The sequence below is a fragment of the Carlito syrichta genome, unplaced genomic scaffold, assembly GCF_000164805.1.
Source record: "Carlito syrichta isolate Samal-C Ts95f unplaced genomic scaffold, Tarsius_syrichta-2.0.1 Scaffold305686, whole genome shotgun sequence".
Lineage (NCBI taxonomy): Eukaryota > Metazoa > Chordata > Mammalia > Primates > Tarsiidae > Carlito > Carlito syrichta.
The window spans coordinates 406,059-428,793 of NW_007249782.1; the positions used below are offsets into that span (position 1 = coordinate 406,059).

At 36.9% G+C, this 22,735-nt stretch overlaps 1 protein-coding gene across 2 annotated transcripts in view; it reads right to left on the reverse strand.

The window, feature by feature from the left end:
* The window catches only part of MYPN (myopalladin), a 95,202-nt gene extending 74,876 nt beyond the window's left edge, over positions 1-20,326 (reverse strand). Inside the window, exons 1-2 of one of the 2 annotated variants that reach the window (XM_008062299.1) lie at positions 20,129-20,326; positions 15,189-16,096 (exon numbers count right to left, since the gene is read on the reverse strand). In XM_008062299.1, coding sequence (XP_008060490.1) covers positions 15,189-16,090 — 902 coding nt within the window. In that variant the 5' untranslated portion in view covers positions 16,091-16,096; positions 20,129-20,326. Of the gene's footprint in view, positions 1-532; positions 553-15,188; positions 16,097-20,128 lie in introns of those variants that run through there. The other variant, XM_008062300.1, reaches the window with a different exon arrangement.
* Positions 20,327-22,735: the final 2,409 nt, after the last annotated feature.

The following is a 22,735-nucleotide window of genomic DNA, read 5'->3' on the forward strand; positions in this document are numbered from 1 at the left end:
CCTCAGCCTCCCGAAGGCGCGGGATTACAGGCTGAGCCACCGAGCCCGGCTGGCCTCAATTATTTTTAAGGTTGTAAAGGGAGCTGGGCACAGTGACTCATGCCTGTGATCCCAGCACTTTGGAGGGCTGCGGTGAGCAGATTGCTTGAGCCCAGGAAGTCAAGGGTGCTGTGAGCCGTGATTGTTGTGATCATGCCATTGCACTCTAGCCTGGACAACAGAGTGAGACCCTCACTCAAAAAATTAAAAAATGAAAAAGTAAAGGGGTCCTGATAATAAAAAATTTAAGATGCACTAGCATATTATTTAGAAAGCTAAAAGCACTGACATATTATTTAGAAAGCTAAAAGCAAATAAACAGAAAACTGCAAAAAGGGTTGAAATTTGTCTGTTTTTTTATATCTGACTTTTTAAAGCAATGTAATTATTAATTTGATAAAACATATCAATAACTATTTTAAGACAAATACCTTTACTTGTCAAAACATTATAGGATTATCTCAATTCTTTAGAGAACATTTCTCATCCTTACCAAAATGAGAGTGGAAACATCTACCAGCAATTGGCTAGCCGGAAGGAGATAAGTGGAATGATTCAGATACCCCAACTCTCTGTCAGTAAGTGTTTTTGTCTTTACTCAGATGACCAGGATGGCTCCAGTAGGCCCAGAGAACAATCAGTAACCATCACTCTGACTTTAATAGCATGACCCACTTAGAAATTACACACGGGTCATTCTGCTTTGTGAAAAGGTATTACATTTACCAGCTCTTCTGAACAATTTTCAGGGTGAGGAAGAAACCATACTTTCTTCAAACGTCCATCCATGTTAGGGAATGTGTTCATAGCAATGCTCTGACCACGGGCATGTTTTTAGAATGCCAAAGCCTCATGACACTTACGAATGGGTGCCAGATGTGATTCATGGCTCAACAGAAATGAGTCAATGATCTGGGAAAATGAGACAGGCCCAAGCGATTAAAAAAAATAAAAAGGCCCCACCTTTAGTGCACAAGGATAGTTTGTAAGATCTGCTCACTTGGCTAGCTACTAAGCCTGAAAAGGAAGAGGGAAGACACTGAAGAGGCACATTTTTCAGATTTAACTGGACTTTTTGGCTACATATCACCATTCTGCTGTCATGTTACTACTTCATCTAAAATATGGCTTGGATAAATATTATGACTCACTGTTTTAACACATTAACAACTTCTAAATGTAATTTCAATGTGTTATTCTGACTCACCAGTAATAAAGCTCATTAAAAGAATGATTACTCAGAGTCTTTCTTTAACCATGCCCCACTCCTTCCAAAGTCTCTATTCCACCTTCTATTATCCCCTCTCCTAACATCCTGGTTTTTTCCTTCATAGAACCTACATGTAATTATATGTTTATTGGTAGATTTATTTGTCCTAATGTCTCTTTCCTTTTTGGACAGTAAAAACCTCAAGGTCAGAGTTTATCTCATTTGTTCTGTTTTCCACTGCTTACCTGGCACCTAGCATAGTGTATGGCGCATTATAGCTGCTCAAAAAACGTTTGTTGTATAGATGTTAAATAAATAAACTCAATCAGGATATTTGTAGCCTCTAGTCTTTTCCATTTTCATTTTTTCAAGAAGGCTTGGGCGCTAGAAAAGAACTTTCCTTAAATTGTCATTAACCAGCTTCATCTACCAATACTTGATCTCTAGAGGAATGTGAGGCCTGGAACACAACCAAAAGGTGGTCTATTTACTCACAGTCATTTCTAGTTCTCTCCAAGCATCAGAATAACTATATACACAGTGCAACTGGCATATACTGGATAATCAGACAATAACAAATGTTTTCTAACAGGACTCAAAGTTATGTTGGATTTTGTGACACAATTCATTTGTCCTGTTTTATTGCTACTCAGTTAATAAGCATAAGTTTTAATGTCCAATGACTATGGTCTACTCATGGGCGAGTAGGCATGTAAGTGGGAGGATATGTATATGCTTCAAATTTTATTGATATGTATTGAGTTCTTCCAGGAGGAAACATATTGGTAACTTGAGAAAAGCATACATAAGCAATTGACTAATACCAAGACATCAAGACTATACCTTACCACATAGCCAGTTTTAGATAACGCAAAAGAGGATAAATAAATGAGGAGAAAAAAGCACTTTCTAAAATAATTTCCTATTTTTAAAAAAGACTAAATTACTTCAAGGAGGAATGACTAGAACTTTTTTTTTTTTGAGTTGGAGTCTCACTCCATTGCCTAGGCTGAAGTGCAGTGGCATGCTCACGGTCACCACAGCCTTGACATGTTGGGCTTAGGTGATCCTTCCTCCTTAGTCTTCCAAGTAGCCGGAATTACAGGCATGCGTCACCATGCCCAGTTAATTTTTTATTTATTGTAGAGATGAGGTCTTGCCTCGTTGCCCAGGCTGGTCTCAAACCCATGGGCTCAGGCAATCCTCTTGCCTCAGCCTCCCAAAGTGCTGGAATTACAGGCTTGAGCCACCAAGGCCCAGCTGACTAGAATTTTTATAGCATCCTTTAGGAATCTTTCTTTTTATTTGTCTCATAGTACTTATTATTAAATTACTACATAATTTACTTATTTACAGAAATATTGTTTTTTTTTTAGTTATAGTCTCACTGTCACCCAGACTGGAGTGCAGTGGCCCGACCTGCTGGGCTCCGGCGATCCTTCCACCTCAGCCTTCCAAGTAGCTGGAACTATAGGCGTGCACTACCACACCTGGCTAATTTTTTGATTTATTGTAGAGATGAGGTCTTGCCAAATTGCCCAGGTGGATCTCGAACTGCGGGCTCAGGCAATCCACTCACCTCAGTCTCCCAAAGCGCTGGGATTACAGGCTGAGCCACCCAGCCTGGCCAGAAATATTGTTTATTATATGTTCTCCTTCGACCTCATCTAGAATGTAATATGGCAGGAAACTGTGCCCTATTTACTGATGGATCCCAAGAACCCAGAGTAGTTCCTGAGGCATAATGAGTGCTGAATAAATTGTTACTGAATAAATGGACAAATGAACATACTGAAATTTCTGGCTTTGTTGTAATTATTGATTCAGTGTACTTGAATCTTGCATGCTACATTTTTTTCAGCCATTAACCTCCTCCTCTTCCACCTTCAAGGGGACCTGGATCCAGCTTTCCTAAAGGTGAGAATTGTGCAGAGAGCATGGATTAGAGCCCACGTTTAGTCAGATCACCTGAGGCTAGGCTGGTTCTTGGGTGGTGGAGGTGGGGGGGAAGACTAGTTTGTTAGATTCCCAGAATATCAGAGCTGGGAGAGGCCTAAAGATCATTTTATCTAACCTCTTTGTGTTACAGATGACTAAGTTAAGGCCCAGAGAGGGTCAATAACTCTCCCAAGGTCGCCCAGTAGTGACAGTAGGTGTCTGTGTTCATTCTACATCACAGAGATGTTTTTTCTTTTCTTATCTGAAGTGCTTTTCAGGGGCTAATCCCATAACTGGTTTCCCCATAAACTCCTGGTGGGCATGACAAGCTCAGCGTGGAATTTAGGCAGTCTCAGCCCCTCATCAACCCTGGAATCAACTCCTGCCCTTCACCACTACACCTTGCTTCCTGAGGCCAGAATGCATCAGCCCTACTAGGGGAGGCTATTCCCCCCCACACACACAGGCTGCCATGTTACATATTTTAAAGCATAATTTCTTCTGTTTGCCGTGCTAAATATTTCTTTCAGAACAAATTCTTCCATTTGTTCAATTTAGAGCCTTTTTCATGGTATTGACTTTTTTTAGCTGTTTGAAAACCTTGCTTTTTCAGAGGTTGGCTCTGATTACCCAAGGTGTTTCTAGTGATTGTTGGGCGGGGGCAGAATATAATTTCAGGTAGTGCATGTACGGTGTACCAGTAGCTCCTCAGTTCTTCTCCTGGCTGTTGCTCACTATCTGGGACACTGCCCTGAACATTTGCTGCTCTGGCTCCCCTATAAATGGCTGTGCTTGTGGCTCAGGCCAAGCAAGGGAAGCAGGAGGCACTGACCTACACAGCTACTCTGAATGTAGTTCCCAGATTAGTCACCCTGCTTGCTCTCGGGCCCCTCCCACTTATTGTGTCTTTCACCTAAGAGCCTGGAGCATACCTAGCAGAGTTCCTAGCTCTGCAATGGTTCTCTCTGGGATATGATCTGGACTTTGGATTATCTTGTCAAGGTTCCATCTGCTTAAAAGCAGATTTAGCATGAAACCGAAAAACTTCAGCTTTCATTACCTGCATGGTGACCTTCCAAGGTCCTATACTTAATTGCATAGTCATGATTTTGTATTATTTTTCTTAAAGAGGATCTCCCAAACTGTATACAGGGCTCACAAAACTTGGATCAGTCCCCTCTATATGCTTTCAACCTTTAGGGAATTTCTAAAAATTTTAGGCCTATAGATAGTATTCTATATTGTTTTTCAGTTAGTTTCTGGGGTGTTGGAAAGGAAAGTAGGCCCATGTTCTCAATCTACCATTTTGATAAGATGCCCTCTTCACTGTTAAATTACTTCTAATTTGCCTTTTGCACTTATCTCCCTCTCAAAAATGTACTTACTGAGGTCACCTTGGCTTCCATGTTAATAAATCAAATGATACTTTTCAGTTTTCATCTTACCTGATTCTAATTAGTACTCAGTATTGTTGGACTACTTATTTGTTCTTGAAGCAATTCTTTTTTTTTTTTTGAGTCGGGGTCTCACTCTGTAGTCCAGGCTGTTGTACAATGGTGCAATCATGGCTCACTACAGCCTTGATCTCCTGAGCCCAAGCAATTCTCTAGCCTTGACCTCCCAAAGTGCTGGGACTACAGGTGTGAGCCACCATGACCCACTGCAATTCTTTTTTATGACTGCTCTTATTTTTCTCCTACCATTTGGGATGTTCATTCCCAGTCTCCTTTAACCTCATCTATTCAAACATTAAATCTTGGAATTCCCTTTGCAATATGCTCTAAATGGGAGTGATACTCAAAATAATTAACAGCTGATCCAGAATGGATCCCACAACCAATCAGAAAAATGCAAACCATAAACAGTCTCAAGGGCTATACCAGTTGTACTGATTAAATATTATACTTGGAGCTTGTGGTCAATTATCTTCTGACAAAAATATGAGAAGGAAAATTGAGGTCAATTTCATCTTTGAACAAAAATGCAAAAATTAGCAAACCAAATCATGAAATCCTGAAATATATACAAAGATAATAGAGTATGACAAAATTGTGTTTATGCCAAGAATTCAAGATTATAAGATCAATGTTTGCTACCATATTAACAGAGTAAGGGGAAAAATGATAATCTAATAAATGCAGAAAAACTGATAAAATTCAACATCCATTCATGATTTTCAAAAATTTTAATCTTTCTAGACAAAAGAATTTATAACAAAATCCTACATAATATGTTGGAAAATGAAAAACATTCTCTTCAAGATCAGAAATAAGACTAGAACACCCAGCGTCACTACTTCTGTTCAGCATTGTAATGGAGGACTTAGCTCAAAAAGAGAAGAAAATTAAATATAAAATAGAGAATTGGAAAAAGAGAACACCCCCCAAAAAATCTGTAGATAGGTTTTCATGAATTCAGTCATTGCTAAATGAAGAAAATTCCCCAAAAGATAATTATTTCAGGAATTTAGCAAGGTTAAGGAGTCAATTATGTTTCTGTACATAACAAACATAGAATGTAATCTTTTTTAAAGGTACCATTTATAATAACATAAAAAAGACTACCTATGAATAAAGCTAACTAAAGGTCTGTAAGACCCAGAGAAAGGATTACAAATCTTTATTGTAAGACGTTAAAGACTTTATTCAAATACTAAAAATGAAGAAATACACTATGCTCTTGAATATGCAAGCTCAATATTTTAAAGATATCAAATTTCCCTAAATTGATTTACAGATTCAATGCAATTCCAAAAATCTTACTAGATTTTAAAAATTTGATAAGGTGATTCTAAAGTTTATATTGTAGATCAAAAGAACAAGAAGAGCTAAAAATCCTTAAAAATGTTGGAAATCAAGAACTATGAAAAATCCATTGTAATGAGATCAATAAACCACAGGAAAGAATAGAAAGCCCAGAACAAGATGCACATGTTGAGGAGATTTCAATTTAGGATGAAGCTGGCACTATGGATCAGTAGAGACAAGATGTACTTTTCCAAAAACTGGTTATCCAACTTAAAAAAATTGAAATGGGTTCCTTACTTTATAACATATACAAAAATCTAAAGATGAAAGGCAAAATTATAAAACTTGCATAAAACAATATATAAGATATCTTTATGACTCTGAGGTTGGGAAGAATTTCTTAAACTAGACACAGACTACAAAAATCAAAATCACAAAGAAGAAAGTAATTAATTGGACACTATAGTTAAGAATATCTATCAAAAGATACCACAGAGAAAATAAAAAGATAAACTGAACTGGGAAAGGATGCTTTCAATAACACATGTCATAAGACTAGTAACACAAGTCATATGACTAGTATGATCAATATCAGGAATATTTAAAAAGTTAAATAAATCAATAAGAAAAGAACAAACAAGGCCGGGCATGGTGGCTCATGCCTGAAATTCCAGCGTTTTCAAAGGCTGAGGCAGGAGGGTTGCTTAAGCCCAGGAGTTCAAGTTTGCACTCCAGCCTGGACAACAGAGAGACTCCATGAGAAAGAAGAAAGGAAGGAAAGGAGGAAAAGAGGGAGGGAGGAAGGGAGGACCCAAAAGAAAAATGAACCCACCATGGCCAATAAACAAATGAAAAATTATCAACCTCATTAGTAACTAAAACCACATGAGATAACACTTCATACCCATCAGACTGGCAAAAATTAAGAAGTCTAGTATAGGTTGAGCATCTCAATTAAAAAAATAGGAAATATAAAAAATGATCCGAAATCCAAAGTTTTTCGTGCTGATGGTGCTAAAAGGAACTGCTCATTGGAGCACTTTGGACTTTGGATTCTTGGACTCGGGATCCTCAACCAGTAGGTATAATGCAAATATTCCCAAATCTGAAAAAATTTGAAATTTGAAGCATTTCTGGTCCCAAGCATTTTAGATAAGGGAGGCTCAACCTGTAACATCAATTTTGGCAATTATGTAGGACCACCAAAACTCTTGTACAGTGTTGGTGGGAATGTAAATTGAAATTATTCCTTTGGAAAACAATTTGGGATTATTATAAGGTTGAAGGTATACATAGTCTTCCAGTAATTTTATTCCCAAACACACTCATGCACCAGGAAAAATTTGTACATCAGGTGAATATATTAGATCATTTATAATAACATTGTTCATATAAGGAAAAAAACTGGAAATGACCCAAATGTACATCAATAAAATATTATTCTAGCCATATAATGCAGAATACTTTTTAGGAAAAAATATCAAGTAATAGAAGAAAACAGGCATTATGATTCCACTTATATAAAAATATTAAAACATATAAAAGTTACTAATATTATTGTTTAAACTCTTCATTTACTTCATATGCTAATTAAAAAAACCTTTTTCATTATAGAAATTTTCAAGCACACAAAGTAGTGGACTCGTACAATGAGCCTCTATGCACACATTGCTTCCCTTCAACAAATTATCATCAATTTGTTAAAACATAGGTGGCTGAGCCTCATCCCTTGAGATCCAGATTCAGTGACTTCAAGGTATGGCCTGCAAATCTGCCTGTTTATCAAGCTCCTTCCCCAGGTGATGCCAAGGCTGCTGGATCAGAGACCCACTCTGAGTAGCCTATTCTGGGAGTCTCTCATGACTTCTGAATTTATCTTAAACCATTTTCTCTTCACTCTTATGTTCTGGCAACATTGGTTCTTTCAGCTTTTTAAAGTCAACAATTACCTTGCTGCCTCAAGGGCTTCAAATTTTTCATTCCCTTAGTCTGCAACACTTTTCCCACACCCCACTTTGCCAGGCTAACTTGTAGCCATTCTCTTATATCTCAGCTTTAATACACTTTTCAGGAAATCCCTCCCAACCTACTCACAAGATTTGGTCCCTTTGCTATGTGCTCCCTCCTTTATAACATTTTTCACAATTGTAATTATACAATCATTTGTGGAGTTTTTGTTTATTGTTTGTGTCCCTTATTAGACTCTAAGTTCTATGAAGACAGAGAATTTTTCTGTTTTGTTTACTGCTTTAACCTTAGTGCCTGCAACATTACGTGGCAGATAAATAGGCACTTTGCTTTTTGTTGGATGAATGAATGAATGAATAAAGGTATTTAGATTTTTCCCAAAAGTGTAAAGTAAAAGCCCTTATATAATGTAATATGAAATTTCTCTATATCATTTAAGTTACCCTTTTATTTATTTATTTATTTATTGAGTCAGGGTCTCACTCTGTTGCCCAGACTGGAGTGCAATGGCACACTCATGGCTAACTGCAGCCTCGATTTCCTAGTCTCAGGTGATCCTCCTGCCTCATCCTCCCAAGTAGCTGGGACTACAGGCAAGTGTCACCAGATTCAGCTAATTTTTTTTTTTTTTTTGTAGAGACAAGAACTTGCTATGTTGCCCAGATTGGTCTCAAACTCCTGGGCTCAAGCAATCCTCCCATCTCAGCTTCCCAAAGTACTGGGATTACAGGTGTGAGCCACAATGCCTAGACTTATTCTTTTTCTTTCTTTCTTTTTTTTTTGAGTTGGAGTATCATTCCATTGCCCAGGCTGGGGTGCAGTGGCAACCTCATGATCACCCCAGTGTCAACCCACTGGGCTCAGACGATCCTTCTGCCTCAGTCTTCCAAGTAGCCGGACTACAGGCATGTACTACCGGCATGTACTATAACGCCCAGCTAATTTTTTTATTTATTGTAGAGATAAGGTCTCACCAAGTTGCCCAGGCTGTTCTCGACCTGTGGGCTCAGGCAACCTCTCACCTTGGCCTCCCAAAGTGATGGGATTAGAGGCTTGAGCCACTGCACCAGGCCTATCCTTTTTCTTTATAATTATTTTGTTTCCTTGGCATGCTACTTGTAGACAAACGTGCAGAAGTAGAATAACAAAGCTGAACAGCCATAGAGGACATCAACATCAGTAAAAGGTAAATTTGTGCTGTCTCAGAAGGTTATGTATAAGCAAACCTAGTGTGACCCAGCTGTAGATTCCAGGGGAAAGAATTTGGAGTTAGGATACAAAAAAGGATCATGGCCACTTGCTGTGAGTTCCCACAGACTCTTTTATTTGTGGGGAACACATTAAGATGTTTCATTTTCTAAGACAACTTCTCCAATGAAGCTATGTCCTATATTAACAAGCTTGCAAAACACTAGCTTCATTGATGTAGGATCCCACTCCTACTTATAAAAAATTTCTATAGAACTAGCTCAGAAATTAACAATAAAAACGAAAATACATTTTCAACTTGTTATACTAGGGTTACAAAAACACAGTAAAACAGTAAAATACTGATTACATACAGGGACACATAGATACAAGCTTCAGTTTCCCAGTATACTTATTATATTTTATTCTAGCAAAAAAGATACTATCCTTATTGACTGTGATGTTCTTACTTAGCAAGCCAAAATGTCTCATTATTTTATTAGTTTAATGCTCCTTTTTTTTTTGAGTCAAGGTATCATTTTGTCAACCAAACTGGAGTGCAGTGGCATGATCACAGTTCATAACAGTTGGCCTAAAACTCAAGCAATTCTCCCACTTCAGCCTCCCAAGTAGCTAGGACCACAGGGGCACACCACCATGTTCAGCTAATTTTTTTGATTTTTTGTAGAGATGAGGTCTCACTATATTGCCCAGGCTGGTCTCGAACTCCTGGGCTCAAGCTGTCCTCCTACTTCAGCCTCCCAAAGTGCTGGGATTATAGGCAGGAGTCACTGTACTTGGCAATTTTAGTGCATTTTTAAAAGGAATCTCCTGTGTCAAAATCTATGCTCTTACATTCTCAGGAGTTTCAGTGGTGAACAAGCTACTCGGGCTCCAGGTGTCTCCACCTCATCCCTCTTCAAACCCAATAGCACTAATTTTATCCTATGAAGAAATATGTGTGTGTCTATGTGTGTAATATGTATTGGGGTGACGTAATTTTTTGAGGGAGAAGAGTCACAGCTAAAAGGAAGTTAGAAAATACTACTGCACTGTAGTTCTGGACTAGATCGACAATTAGATGTTGGTTTCAAGTATTACTTGTGTTTATAGTCTCTTTGTAACTACAGAAATATTGTGTCAGATTTTTCCAGTCCGGGTTACTCATTGGAACGTCTCTAGTTCCACTACTCTCTCATTTGACCTTCAGTCCTACATTTCTGACTGCCTATTGAATATGGTCCCTCTGTCCACTGAGACTCAAATTGACACCAACCTCCTCCACTTCTTCCACTTTCTCAGTGGGTCTCCTTACCAGAGATCCCATCTTTCTTTCAGTTACCCAGTTCCTCAAATTTGCGGAGTATTTTATTCATGCTTCCTATCTTTTCAGTCACCAGGTTCAGTTTGATTTCTTCTAAATATCACTCACTGACATTTTTTCTCCTCATTGCTACTGCGCCTCTCCAAGTCTGCCCAGAGCACTGGATGCCTGGAATACCTTCCAGCAGCTTCCTAAGTGGCTACATGGCTCCATTCTTTTCAAATCTAACTTATTCTTCCAGATTAATTCTCTGTAAATGTTCCCTTTCATCTTGCTACTTCCTATACACAATCTTAAATAGTTTCTTGTTTGTTTTGAAACTAAGCCTGAACTATTCTGCATTGCTTTCAGTGCTCTTCAAAATCATCTGGCTCTCTTTCCCTTTCCAGTGAGGCCAGTGTCCTCCCTGCCATGTAAAAACATTATTAAAGTGCCACATCTGTGTCCTTATATAAACATACTGAGTTAACTTGGCCTGAAAGGGACCATTCCTTCTGCCTACCTTTTTAACCTTATCTCTAATCTTTCCTTACCTGTTACCCCATGTTGTTGACATAGACAAGTACTTGTGGCTCCCTGAAAACACTCGCCTCTGGGACTGTGTGCCTGCTTTCTACCTCCGCACTTGGTTTCTTCCAACTCCTGTATTAACACTTCCTTTATTCTGCACTCCAGGCAAAGTAACTCACATTTTCCTTTAAGCCACTCATTATATCTTATGCATACTTCTGTTATAGCCCTTCTTATAACAGTATTGTAGTGTTTTGATTACATGTCTATCTGATTTCTCTACTAGATTGTGAGACACTCTCGAAATAATTTAGACTTCGTTTCAAAACAAGGTCCCTGAACTCCAAAAACTCACCATTGTTTGAACTTCTGGTGAATCACTTAAGTGACTCAATAAGATATTTATTTGTCGCACAAGTCAATGAGGAAATTTCTACCTAAATCCTTTTCACTCTTCAAAGTCCAACTAAAAATCCCCTACATCTCTGAAGGCTTCTTTTATTTTTTTAGTCCTCCATCCCCTTTTCTGAAACCTGAGAGTATTTATAGTTTATATTATTAAAAATTAGAATAATTTCTTTAATCATATTGCAAACTCTTTGAAGGCAGGGATACATATTTATATTGTGATTATCATTGCATTAGCTGCAGTGCTCAGCATACTATAAAAACTAACTAAATAAATATTTGCTTTCTGATTAGAGTTATATACATTTTGTTCTTGGAAAAATACCAATAGTCTACTTTGAAAATTCTAACTTTTGTTTTAATATTATTGCAGTTATTAAATTAAGTATGAATTCATTCAGAAAATATTTAGTGAATGTCTACTACTTCCTGGCATAAAGTCAGTGGTTGGAATACAGGCATACATTCTATCAACAAATAAATTATTTCCAGGAAAATTAGTATTGCTACATGGGAGCTATATACATTTCTTTTTATTTTAAATTTATAGATTTGTAAATTTTTACTCGGTTGATTAAATAGTTTTTAAGCCATCCCCAGATTACTTTGTTTTGGGGGCAATGGATACTTTTTATTCTTCCTAATTGGTTTTTTTTAGTAGTACTCCATTCTTGTACCTGAGGTTGCCATGGCTAAGAAGTGGAGAGAATGAGTCCTGAATAATCTGATCTAATTTTATTTTACTCAATCCATGTCCAGAAACCAGGACAGGATAAATCTAAATTGTGTCCACACCAAAACTTGAATGTTCACCAGCTTACTTAGACTGACCAGATGTCACACAGTGGTATCTGTCATGGTGCTTTAATGACATATTGCTAACATTACTGACCAATGTCCCAGGGAGTGTCATCAGGCACATTTAGAGCAGAAAGGCAGATGCTGCCCTATGTTTTTTAGTTCAAACTTTTGCCACATTTTAGGCCAACTGTTTAATTCCTGATTTAAATTTAAGTTGATTTTCTTATTTTCTTATTTCTTTATTCTTTAGTTCGCTCAACATTTCTGAGTGACTACTGCTATGGGTCCAAAGCTGTGCTTGGTGCTCAAGATATAAGGGCAAAAACAACAGAATCCTCTTCCTCAGGAAGTCAGTTGGATAATCTGATAGTAAAATGTATATGCCATTGTGGAAATAACATGTGATATTGCCTTATGTTGCATATGAAAAGCAAAAATCAGTATAGGAATATGTCTTTGGGACAGAATCCCTTGAATTAATATGTATACATAGATAAAAATACCATTATTAATATTAATACTATCATTGTCCTATGATATGAATATTATATAAGAAAAAGATGAAGCTCTGTTTACCTCCAGAGAATAAATGTTAAATTGTAATGAAGTCATATTCTAGCAGTAATTGCATTGTTTGGGAAGCAAAGTAATTTTTACAGAACTCTAAATACCAGTCTCTATCAAAGTAATATGCTTCGAGTTGGCAGTAGTGGGAATCTGCCTGGGGTGGGGGCACAATTCATCAACAAGGATATCTGCATAATGAACATTTGTATACCTAACCCTGAATTGTAACTCACATCTTTAAAATTAAAAAAATTACATAAATTTAAAAATAAATAAAAGTAATATGCTTCAACCACATTATTCATATATTATTCCATTATAATATTAGAGATAGCAAATGTTACCCTGGGGGATAAGGTTGGTTCCAGGTTTTGGAATAATGTGGAAGGGCTCCTTAAGTTCATAAATGTGGAAGGGCTCCTTAAATAAATAAAATTAAATCAGAACACAAAGTTAGGTACAGCTTGTGCAAGTGAGGTGCCCTAAAGCTTGTACTTCATTTGTTTCACAGAAAAGCTAATCATGGTGGGCATGTAAAAGATGACCATCCTCTCTATCCACCAGTCATGGTGTTCACTAAGCTGATGCCAAAAGTTTATAATACATTTAGTACATGTATAATGAGTGTTTAAGTTGACTTTAGCCTCAGCCATATTCTATTGTTTGCCTATCAGTCTTTGCCTTATTTGGTTTTCTTTAAATTTCAAAAAATATCACAGATTAGAGATTTTAAATACTTTCTTTTTTTAAGCTATGCACTGTAACCCTGCACTGTCCAATACTGTAGTTACTAGCCACATGCAGTTATTGGATACTTGAAATGTGACCAGTGCAACTAAAGAACTGAATTTTTAATTATACTTATTTTTGATTAGTTTAAATTTAAAAACAGATGCTCAATTTAGTTATTGCAAAACTTTTTTTTTTTTTTTTTGAGTTGGAATCTCACTCTGTCGCCCGGACTGGAGTGCAGTGGCTGCCCCCGGCCACCGCAGCCTTGACCTGCTGGGCTCCAGCGATCCTTCCGCCTCAGCCTTCCAAGTAACTGGAACTACAGGCGCGCCCTACTACGCCCGGCTAATTTTTTGATTTATTGTAGAGATGTGGTCTCGCCAAGTTGCTCAGGCAGGTCTCGAACCCGCGTGCTCAGGCAATCCTCTCACCTCAGCCTCCCAAGGCATGGGATTACAGGCTGAGCCACCGAGCCTGGCTGCAAAACTTTTAAAAATACCTGGAACAACTTTAGTATGTCAATCAACTATTTCAGTTATAAGTTTTATAAAATCTTACAATTTTTTTTTTTTTTTTTTTTTTGGCCAGGTGTGGTAGCTCAAGCCTGTAATCTCAGCACTTGGGGAGGCAGAGGCAAGAGGATTGCCTGAGCCTGTGGGTTCATAACCAGTCTGGGCAACATGGTGAGAACTCGTCTCTACAATAAATAAAAAAATTAACCTGGTGTGGTAGTGCTCACCTGTAGTTCTGGCTACTTGGAAGGCTGAGGTGGAAGGATCACCCGAGCCCAGCAGGTCAACACTGGGGTGGCCATGAGTGTGTCACTGCACTCCAGCCTGGGTGACATAGTAAGACTTCAACTCAAAAAAAAAAATTTTTTTTTTTTAAAAATTTTTATTCTTTGTAGAGATGAAGTTTCACTATGTCACCCAGGCTGGTCTCAAACTCCTGGGCTCAAGTGGTCCTCCTTCCTCAGCCTCCCAAAGTGCTGGGATTACAGGCAAGAACCACTGTACCCAAACAAATCATATGAAATCTAAATGCAGATTAAGTTTTCCTAGGAAAATTTAGCATGCAAATTGATATACTCTGTAAATGTAAAATTCACACTGGATTTCAAATCCCTGGTAGAATGAAAAGAATTTAATTTTTTTTTTTGAGTTGGAGTCTCACTCTGTCACCCAGGCTGGAGTGCAGTGGCACCGACTCACGGCCACCACAGACTTGACCTGTTAGACTCGGACGATCCTTCCACCTTAGTCTTCCAAGTAGCTGGAACTACGTGCGTGCCACCACACTCGACTAATTTTTTGATTTATTGTGGAGATGAGGTCTCACCAAATTGCCCAGGCTGATCTTGAACACCTGAACTCAGGCAATCCTCTCACCTCCGCCTCTCAAAGTGTGGAATTACAGGTGCGAGCCACTGCACCCGGCAGAATTTAAATATATTACAATTTTTATATTGATTACAAGTTGAAATGATCATATTTTAATATGTTGGTTAAATAAGGTATGTTATTAACCTTAATTTCACCTCGTTCTTTTTACTTTTTTAAAATGTGGCTACTAGAAAATTTTAAATTACATACCTGGCTAGTAGTACATTTCTATCAGACAGAGTTGCTTTAGACATTGACTGCTTTCCTCAAAGGGAGTATGTAATTTTTGAAACCACATACATAAAAGATAATTCTTAGGAAGATCACAGTAGACGGAAAGCAAGTATCCAACATTACTGATGGGATATTTTTACCTTACTTGAGGTGGTGGAATTCCTACCACTATGCAATCCAGCTGTACTCGGGTTCCTTCTGGAACTTCTCTGCTCCTTAACTTTTGAGTGAACCGGGGAGGTTGCCCTAGAGGTTCTTCATAGTACAAAGATGAAGGTGAAGACCCCGGGGTGGTGTCTCCACCAGCTGCCTCACTGGCAGCCTGCTCAGCTTCACGCCTCTTGGCTTCCTGCTGTTCAAGGGCATGATTCACTTCATTATCCCTGGTATCCGCAGGGATAGGGATGGGAACGGAAGATCTTTCACGTCTTTCTGACAGATCTGAGACACTGGAGCTGTTTTCCTGCATAACTTTGTTTTGAGACTCCAATTTACTCTTGTGGTTTTTGCAGGCACGAGGTCTGATCCTTTTGGAGCTATGGGCTTTGAAAAGGGAGGATAACTCTTCAATGAAGTCGGCCGCCTTATTTAAGAATACTTTTTTGGACTGGGTTTCAGAACAATACTGTGGCACTTTTGCCTCCTGGGAGCTCTCTTTAGAGCTGGTAGGACTTTGAGGATTATCCTGGCAGAAGTTAGGCTCAAAACTTGATTTAGGTGAGTGTTTCATTTGATCAGAAGAGAGCCATTTTCTAGCTTGAGCTTCATCTGTTTTCTCCAAAGGGTCGTGATTGATGGCCAGTCTTGCCAGATTGACACTTTCATCTAATTCTTCTTGGCTGAGAAAAGCTGAAAGATCTGGAAGGTCATCTTGGCCTCCTCCTCCTTCAGCAGCCCCAGAAAGACTGCCAAAATGGAAAGGATTAGAGGAAGGCTCTGCTCGGCTTCTCTCATTGTTTCCCCGATGTCTGGTTTCAGCTAAATAGCTCTCTCTCAGAAGCTGAGATATGGAGGTAGAGGCTTCTACACTGTCGTCTTGCATGCTGTCACAAAATAATAATAAAACAAAAAGTTTGGATCAATTCTAGGGAATAACAAGTCTATGTCTATTATAGTGTGTTGGATTCTTAAGAACTTAAAGCTCAAAATTTAAAAATTGCCTAATTTTAATACTTTTACAAACTTTAAAGACTTAAAGATTACTCTCAAATTATAAAATAAATAGGAACTGAATGAAGTTTCGCTGAAGTAGACAATAAAAACCTGAGTGATTGGCCAGGTGCAGTGGCTCAAGCCTTGTAATCCCAGCACTTTGGGAGGCTGAGGTGAGGGGATTGCCTGAGTCCACGGATTTGAGAATAGCCTGGGCAGCTTGGTGAGATCGTGTCTCTACAATAAATTGAAAAATTAGCCGGGGAGTGATAGGTAGTGCGCTCCTGTAGCCCTGGCCACTTGGAAGGCTGAGGTGGAAGGATTGCCTGAGCCCAGCAGGTCGACGCTGGGGTGGCTGTGAGCATGCCACTGCATTCTATCCTGGGCGATGGAGTGAGACTCCAACTAAAAAAAAACCTGAGTGATTACCACGTTATGAAATTCTTTCAAAACAAGTTCAATTGGACAAGCTATGACATAACTATAATGATAGTAAATATAATTTCTTAGCTTAAGTTTGATAATATCTGTAAAAGCCTTTGTGTTATCATGTGAATTCATGCACAGAGACTTGCTTTCCACCCTCTCCTCTTTCCCTTGGATACAATAGAATTATCGAAATTAAAAGATATTGACAACTTAATCTCATCTAGTTATTTAAAATATAGACTTGATCTAGCTCATGGAAAATAAATAACACTTTTGTGTTTTGACAAATTTGTGAGAGACAAACTATTTAGATTCAACGTTTTTATTAGGCTCAATCTGCTCTTGAAAACTATGATGAGCTAGCTTTTTCACTAAGACTACAAACATGAGTTTGAGCCTAGGTTTTAAGTAGTCTCTTAAATTAACATTGGTTAAGAGAGGATATGGGAGATAGTGGAATGTGATGCTTGGCAGGAAACTTTTCACTGTGCACCCTTCCTAACTTTAAAATTTTAATTATATGAATAAATTACCCATTCAAAAAAAATTTTTTTTATTTTTTTTTTGAGTTGGAATCTCACTCCATCGATACTTCTGCCTCAGCCTTCTACGTAGCTGGAACTACAGGCACGCACTACCACGCCCGGCTGATTTTTTGATTTATTGTAGAGATGAGGTCTCGCTGCCCAGGCTGGTCTCGAACCCGCGGGCTCAGGCAATCCACTCACCTCAGCCTCCCAAAGGTGCGGGATTACAGGCTGAGCCACCGAGCCTGGCAAAAAAAAATATTTTTTAAGTCTTAAGAAAATAGCACAATAATGCAAAACAATTTTATATTTTTAATATGAAACCCATTTTATTCACTCAAACATTTATTAGAGGCATGGCAAAAGTATGGCTCATAGTCTGTTACTTTCATCCTTAAAAGATGCAGCTCACTGATTATGTACTATTTCCCATGGACCTTGACTTTCTTAACTCTACTCCTTCAGCCACCACCAATCAATCAGATAAGGTATGGATGATAAGATTTAAAAATTGGAATCATGTCCAATAATAAGAAATTTGTTAATTGAATGATAATGTACCTATTAAATGGTACTATATATCTATTTTGGATTTGGTAGAACAGTGAATAATAAACAAAATAGCATATGAAAGTGTAATTTATACATTGATACCTCAATTGAAATTTTTTCTCATTTGTGCATCAACTATAAGAACAGTTAAAGACATGAAATAAGGCGTAAAATGCTATTTGAAAATGGAATTAATATGCTGACTGAAAATCCTCATTTGCAAATCTACTATTTCTTTAGTCTCATTTAAGTTTCTTTATATATTTAGATGAGAAGATTGAGTCAGGATGGTCTTCTCTCTGTTAGTTGGACATTATTGCATATTGAGGTTTTTTGTTTTGTTTTGTTTTGTTTTTTTCAAGTCAGAATCTCACTCTATTGCTCAGATTGGAGCACAGTGGCATGATCACAGCTCTCCACAGTCTCAACCTCCTGAACTCAGGTGATCCTTCTGCCTCAGCTTCCTGAGTAGCTGGGACTAGAGGCATGTGCCATTATGCCTAAGTTTCTAATTTTTTTTTTTTTAAATCTCTGTGATGCTTGAGTCTTTTTCATCCTCTAGAAGAGGGGGAAGAAACTGTTGAGAAAACCTTTTCATTATTCTATTTTGTTATAGGCAATAACCTCATGAGACCAACAAAACCTTTGTCAAACCTTAATGTGAATAAAATAACTAATTATTTTGGAGTTAGCAGTATTGTTTATCTTATATGTTCAGGTTAGTGAACGGAATCCATTATTCCTATTACGTGTAGGAATATTAACTGTTGAAAAATTGAGCTTCAAGCTTTTCATATACTAACATTAATTCATTAAAGACTTTAAAAAATGAAACCTGACTTACCTGCTGTCTCATTTCTTCAAAAGTAGATTTGCAAAAATTCCCTGTATGAATTCTAAAACTAGCTTGGATTAAAAACCTATTCCATTTCTTGTGTCTGTGAATTGTGGTTCCATGTCTGTTCACCAAACATGTCTTTGTAAGCATATTGTAAAAGAATCTATATTATAAATTATAGACATAGGGAAAACTGGGGTTTTAACACATTTTTATAAGTTTCAATAACATTAGGCATATTCTATAAGTAGGGATAGAGACATACTTCCAGAATTTGGGTAGTGTTCAACTGTTTGTTTCATAGTCCATTATTACAACATTCTGTAATGTCTATAATTTTGTCTCCTGACCTGTTTGTAAGTATATTGTCCATATATTTCAGATTTCCTGAGATGGTCAAGATTTAACTTTAAATATCTGCTTGTTGTCAAATCATGTATTAGACAGTATATTTTGATTTTTGTTTTTTAAAAATACATTTGTTTTAGCTATGAGTATAGACATTCTCAATTTCCAAAAAAAACCTATAATTTTTTTGTGAACTTGAGTTGTTATTATCAAGAAACTACTATAAAAGTTATGACAACTTTTAAATTTAGAACTTGTAGAATTCATTTCATTATTACCAAAGTGAAAATAAGTGAATTATAATTTTTTGAGAAAGAAAATCTACATAATTGTTCTGTTTCTTTCAAACTAAATAATGCTAGAATCTTTAATAAATATGTAAAAATCTGTTGATAAGGTAATAAAATTTCTTAACATCATTACTATAATGTTCACTCTAGGAGACTGGAAATACAGACAATCCATCTTTTCTCTTTCTTTGCTTATACAGTTTAAAAAATATAATTCAAGATGTGCATCTAATTACTGCTAATATTGCAATGTACCAGGCCAAACATTTGCCACTGACTGTCAAGTGTCTTTCTGGTGTAGCTGAAACGAGGGAGGGAGAGAGGGAGAGAGAGAGGGAGTGGGGGGGGGAGAGAGAGCGAGCGAGAGAGAGAGAGAGAGAGAGAGAGAGAGAGAGAGAGAGAGAGAGAAAGGAGAAAGAAAGAGCAATGTCCCTTGAGCAAGACTTTCTGCAGCTGTTGTGTACATTAATCCAGGGAGTAGATCTCCCAATACTAAATATAGCAAGCATATCCTTTTACATGATAAAAAAATTTTTTTAAGTGAAAGCCTTTAACTATGGAGTCATATTATTTTAGATTTGATTTCCTTTAAAAAGGAAATAGGCATTGCACACATATTCTCTATATACACATTATTTTAATAAATGAATGTGTATAAAATACCAATAATATGCTCATCATATCACAACTTCTATTGAGATATTTTTCCTTAGGACCCAAATAGGCTGTGATCTCTGAGTCTCATCAATCCCCTCTAAAACCTTTACATGCTGAAAGCTTTATTTTTCATTTAATTTTGTGTCCCACTATATATAATTAGAACGTTATCCTAGGTTTCATTCTAATTGATGGTAATTAGATCTCTGAAATATCCCCCTTTTCCATTGTCAGTGTCCTGTTATCAAAACACACTTGTGAACTTAAATCTGGTTATTACCTTTCTTTTTTTTAGTTGACCCAGATGAGGATGTCCAACCCAGGCACTTCACTGCGATGATAATTATCCAGGGAGAACTTTTAGATGGAAGCCCAGAACAGGAAAATTCTTCACGCCCTTGGAAATAGAGAGTAGTCGTCCATAGAGAGTGAGGAGTTAACCTTAGTTTCAGTGAAGATGGCTGTAAGAAGCTGGACAACCTGTCACCACCGGAGCCAGAGCATTTGTCAGCTCACAGGTCCCAAGTTATTTTGAGCTGTATAAACCATGTGCCTGTGAAATATTCCACCTGATTGGACAGGAGAAAACTGAGCAAAGGGATTCCATAGCAGGACAGCACCTATGAGGGGTGGGGAGCCAATCAGTTCTTCTACCTATAGAATTTCACTTATAGCTAGAGACACAATCTGTTTATTGATTTATGTTTGGAATTAATACTAAATGCATCATACCACATTCCATCTGTCAAAAAATGGCATTATTTTTTAAAATGTATGAAAATTTTTGATTTTTAAAGATCATTGGTTTTAATTAATGGGAAATTTACTCTTATTCAATCACTGATATATTTTAGGAAATTTGGCTGTGAAAAGCCAATATGAAGCTGAGGTCTAATGTTTTTAAGCTGAGAGCTTTTTTGAACTGCTTGTCCAAAGCTAAGCAAAAGCAGAGATGGTGACTTACGTTAAAAGTTCATAATTAGAGATTTCACATAAAATGGAAAGGAAAGAACCATCAGCCTGAGAATAAATCCACAAACAAACAAATTAGTCTAAAAAAATTCTTGAGGAAAAAAACAAATCAGACACTATTTAAAAGTCAAAATGACTATAAATATAATACATGACAATGCCTATTCATGTATCAGTACCTGGGGATAACCTTTTGTATACTATTTTGAAAGAGTCAATATCAAGTGTCTTCTTTAACAAGCATTACCAACCAGGGGGAAAAAATCCTTAGCCAGATCAACATCTGTTCAAATACTTACTTTGTCAAAGTATAGGTTCTTTGATATTAAGTTTATATATTTTTAGAATATGAATGTGAAGAAAAACAACTCTATTGCTTAGTATAGATTAAGTGATGCTATAACATTATCAATCTTTGTAGAAACCTGGGCTTTGAAAATACAGACTTAAATGCTAGTGATTATTTTTTTCAAAGGATCATTATTAGATTCTGATGGCATGTAATACATCGGTTTAAGTCTAGCTTTCTTAATTAAATCACACAACTGCTTATACGGTGTCTTTACATTCATTCATTCATTCATTCAATAATTATTTACTTAATGGCTACTATGTACTAGGTGCTGTGTATAAAGCAGTACACAAAAAATACACAAAAATTCCTGACCTCATGGAATTTACTAAGAGATCTTTATCCTCTTCAGTCATCTTGAGACTATCTATAGTATATTAAATAGATATAAAAGTTATTTGTTTATTGTGAATACAACAGAGGTTTGATTATACCTTTTGTTATGTGGTTTTATGTTTACAAAAGCAAAATAAAAAAGAATTGAGGAAAATTTTTAAGTAACTTGGATTGAAAGGACTGGTACCGAGGAAGGGAAATGGTAAAGGAGGAAGTGAATTATCTGGATAGGTAAGTCTTTTTACCACAGGAATTCATATCTTCAATGTACAGTTTCATTTGCTCTCTTACCTAATCCTGTGCTGATACTAACGTCAAGGTCATTTAATTGTGTTTCTACATATTCTATTTACGTGGACACTCCAATAAGTTCTTTTGTTTAAAAAGAGTATCTTCCTTCACTATCCCACTCAGACTTTAACCATAATCAATATAAGTGCTGCTAGGTCTTGGAGGGGGGTGTGGGAAAGTGGAGACTCTACTTCAGGTGGCTTAAATGTACTACAAATTGATCTTCCAAAGGGAAATGCTTAGATACACTGTGCAGGAACACATTTTTACCTTTTTGCCAGCTGTCACGATAAGCCTGGTATTCTACCTTTCACCCAGGTATTAAACACCAAGGTTGGCAGATAGAATAGAACAGAATTTAAAAGATAGAATAAAACTTTCTGGGTAGTGAAATTAGGGATCTGTATGCAGAATTAAAATAGATTCAAGGTGCAAAATAAGAGTTATAGAAGAAAGAAGTCAAAGAAATTCTGAATGACAGTAATCTTTCTCTTTTCATTTTTACTGTAACAGTTTCAAACACAGACAGTATACAAAATATTTTAGCTTTTTGAAAAAAAAGCCAAACATAAATATTTTAAATACCTAATATTCAGCAATTGTAAGCATCTTTGATTACAAGGCATCAAACTCGTTTTTAGATTTTAGTTTTTAAAAAATGAGTTTCTGCTCCCAAATAACTCAGTTGCTACCTTGCTTATTCTCAATAGTAATTAAATAAACATACCACAAACTACAAGTTCAGATTTTGCTGGAGTTTTTTTGATACAAAAAAACATCTTTAAAACTTTTTGATGCCCAACATAGTTAAAAACAAACTTTATAACAAGCAAACACAAAGTTACATGTCTGAAGCCTTCCCCATAAAGATGAGTGGCCCATCCAACACTTGTGTTTATTGTGGTTTGAACATGATCCTGTGCTTGCTTTCAGCTGTTTTCTT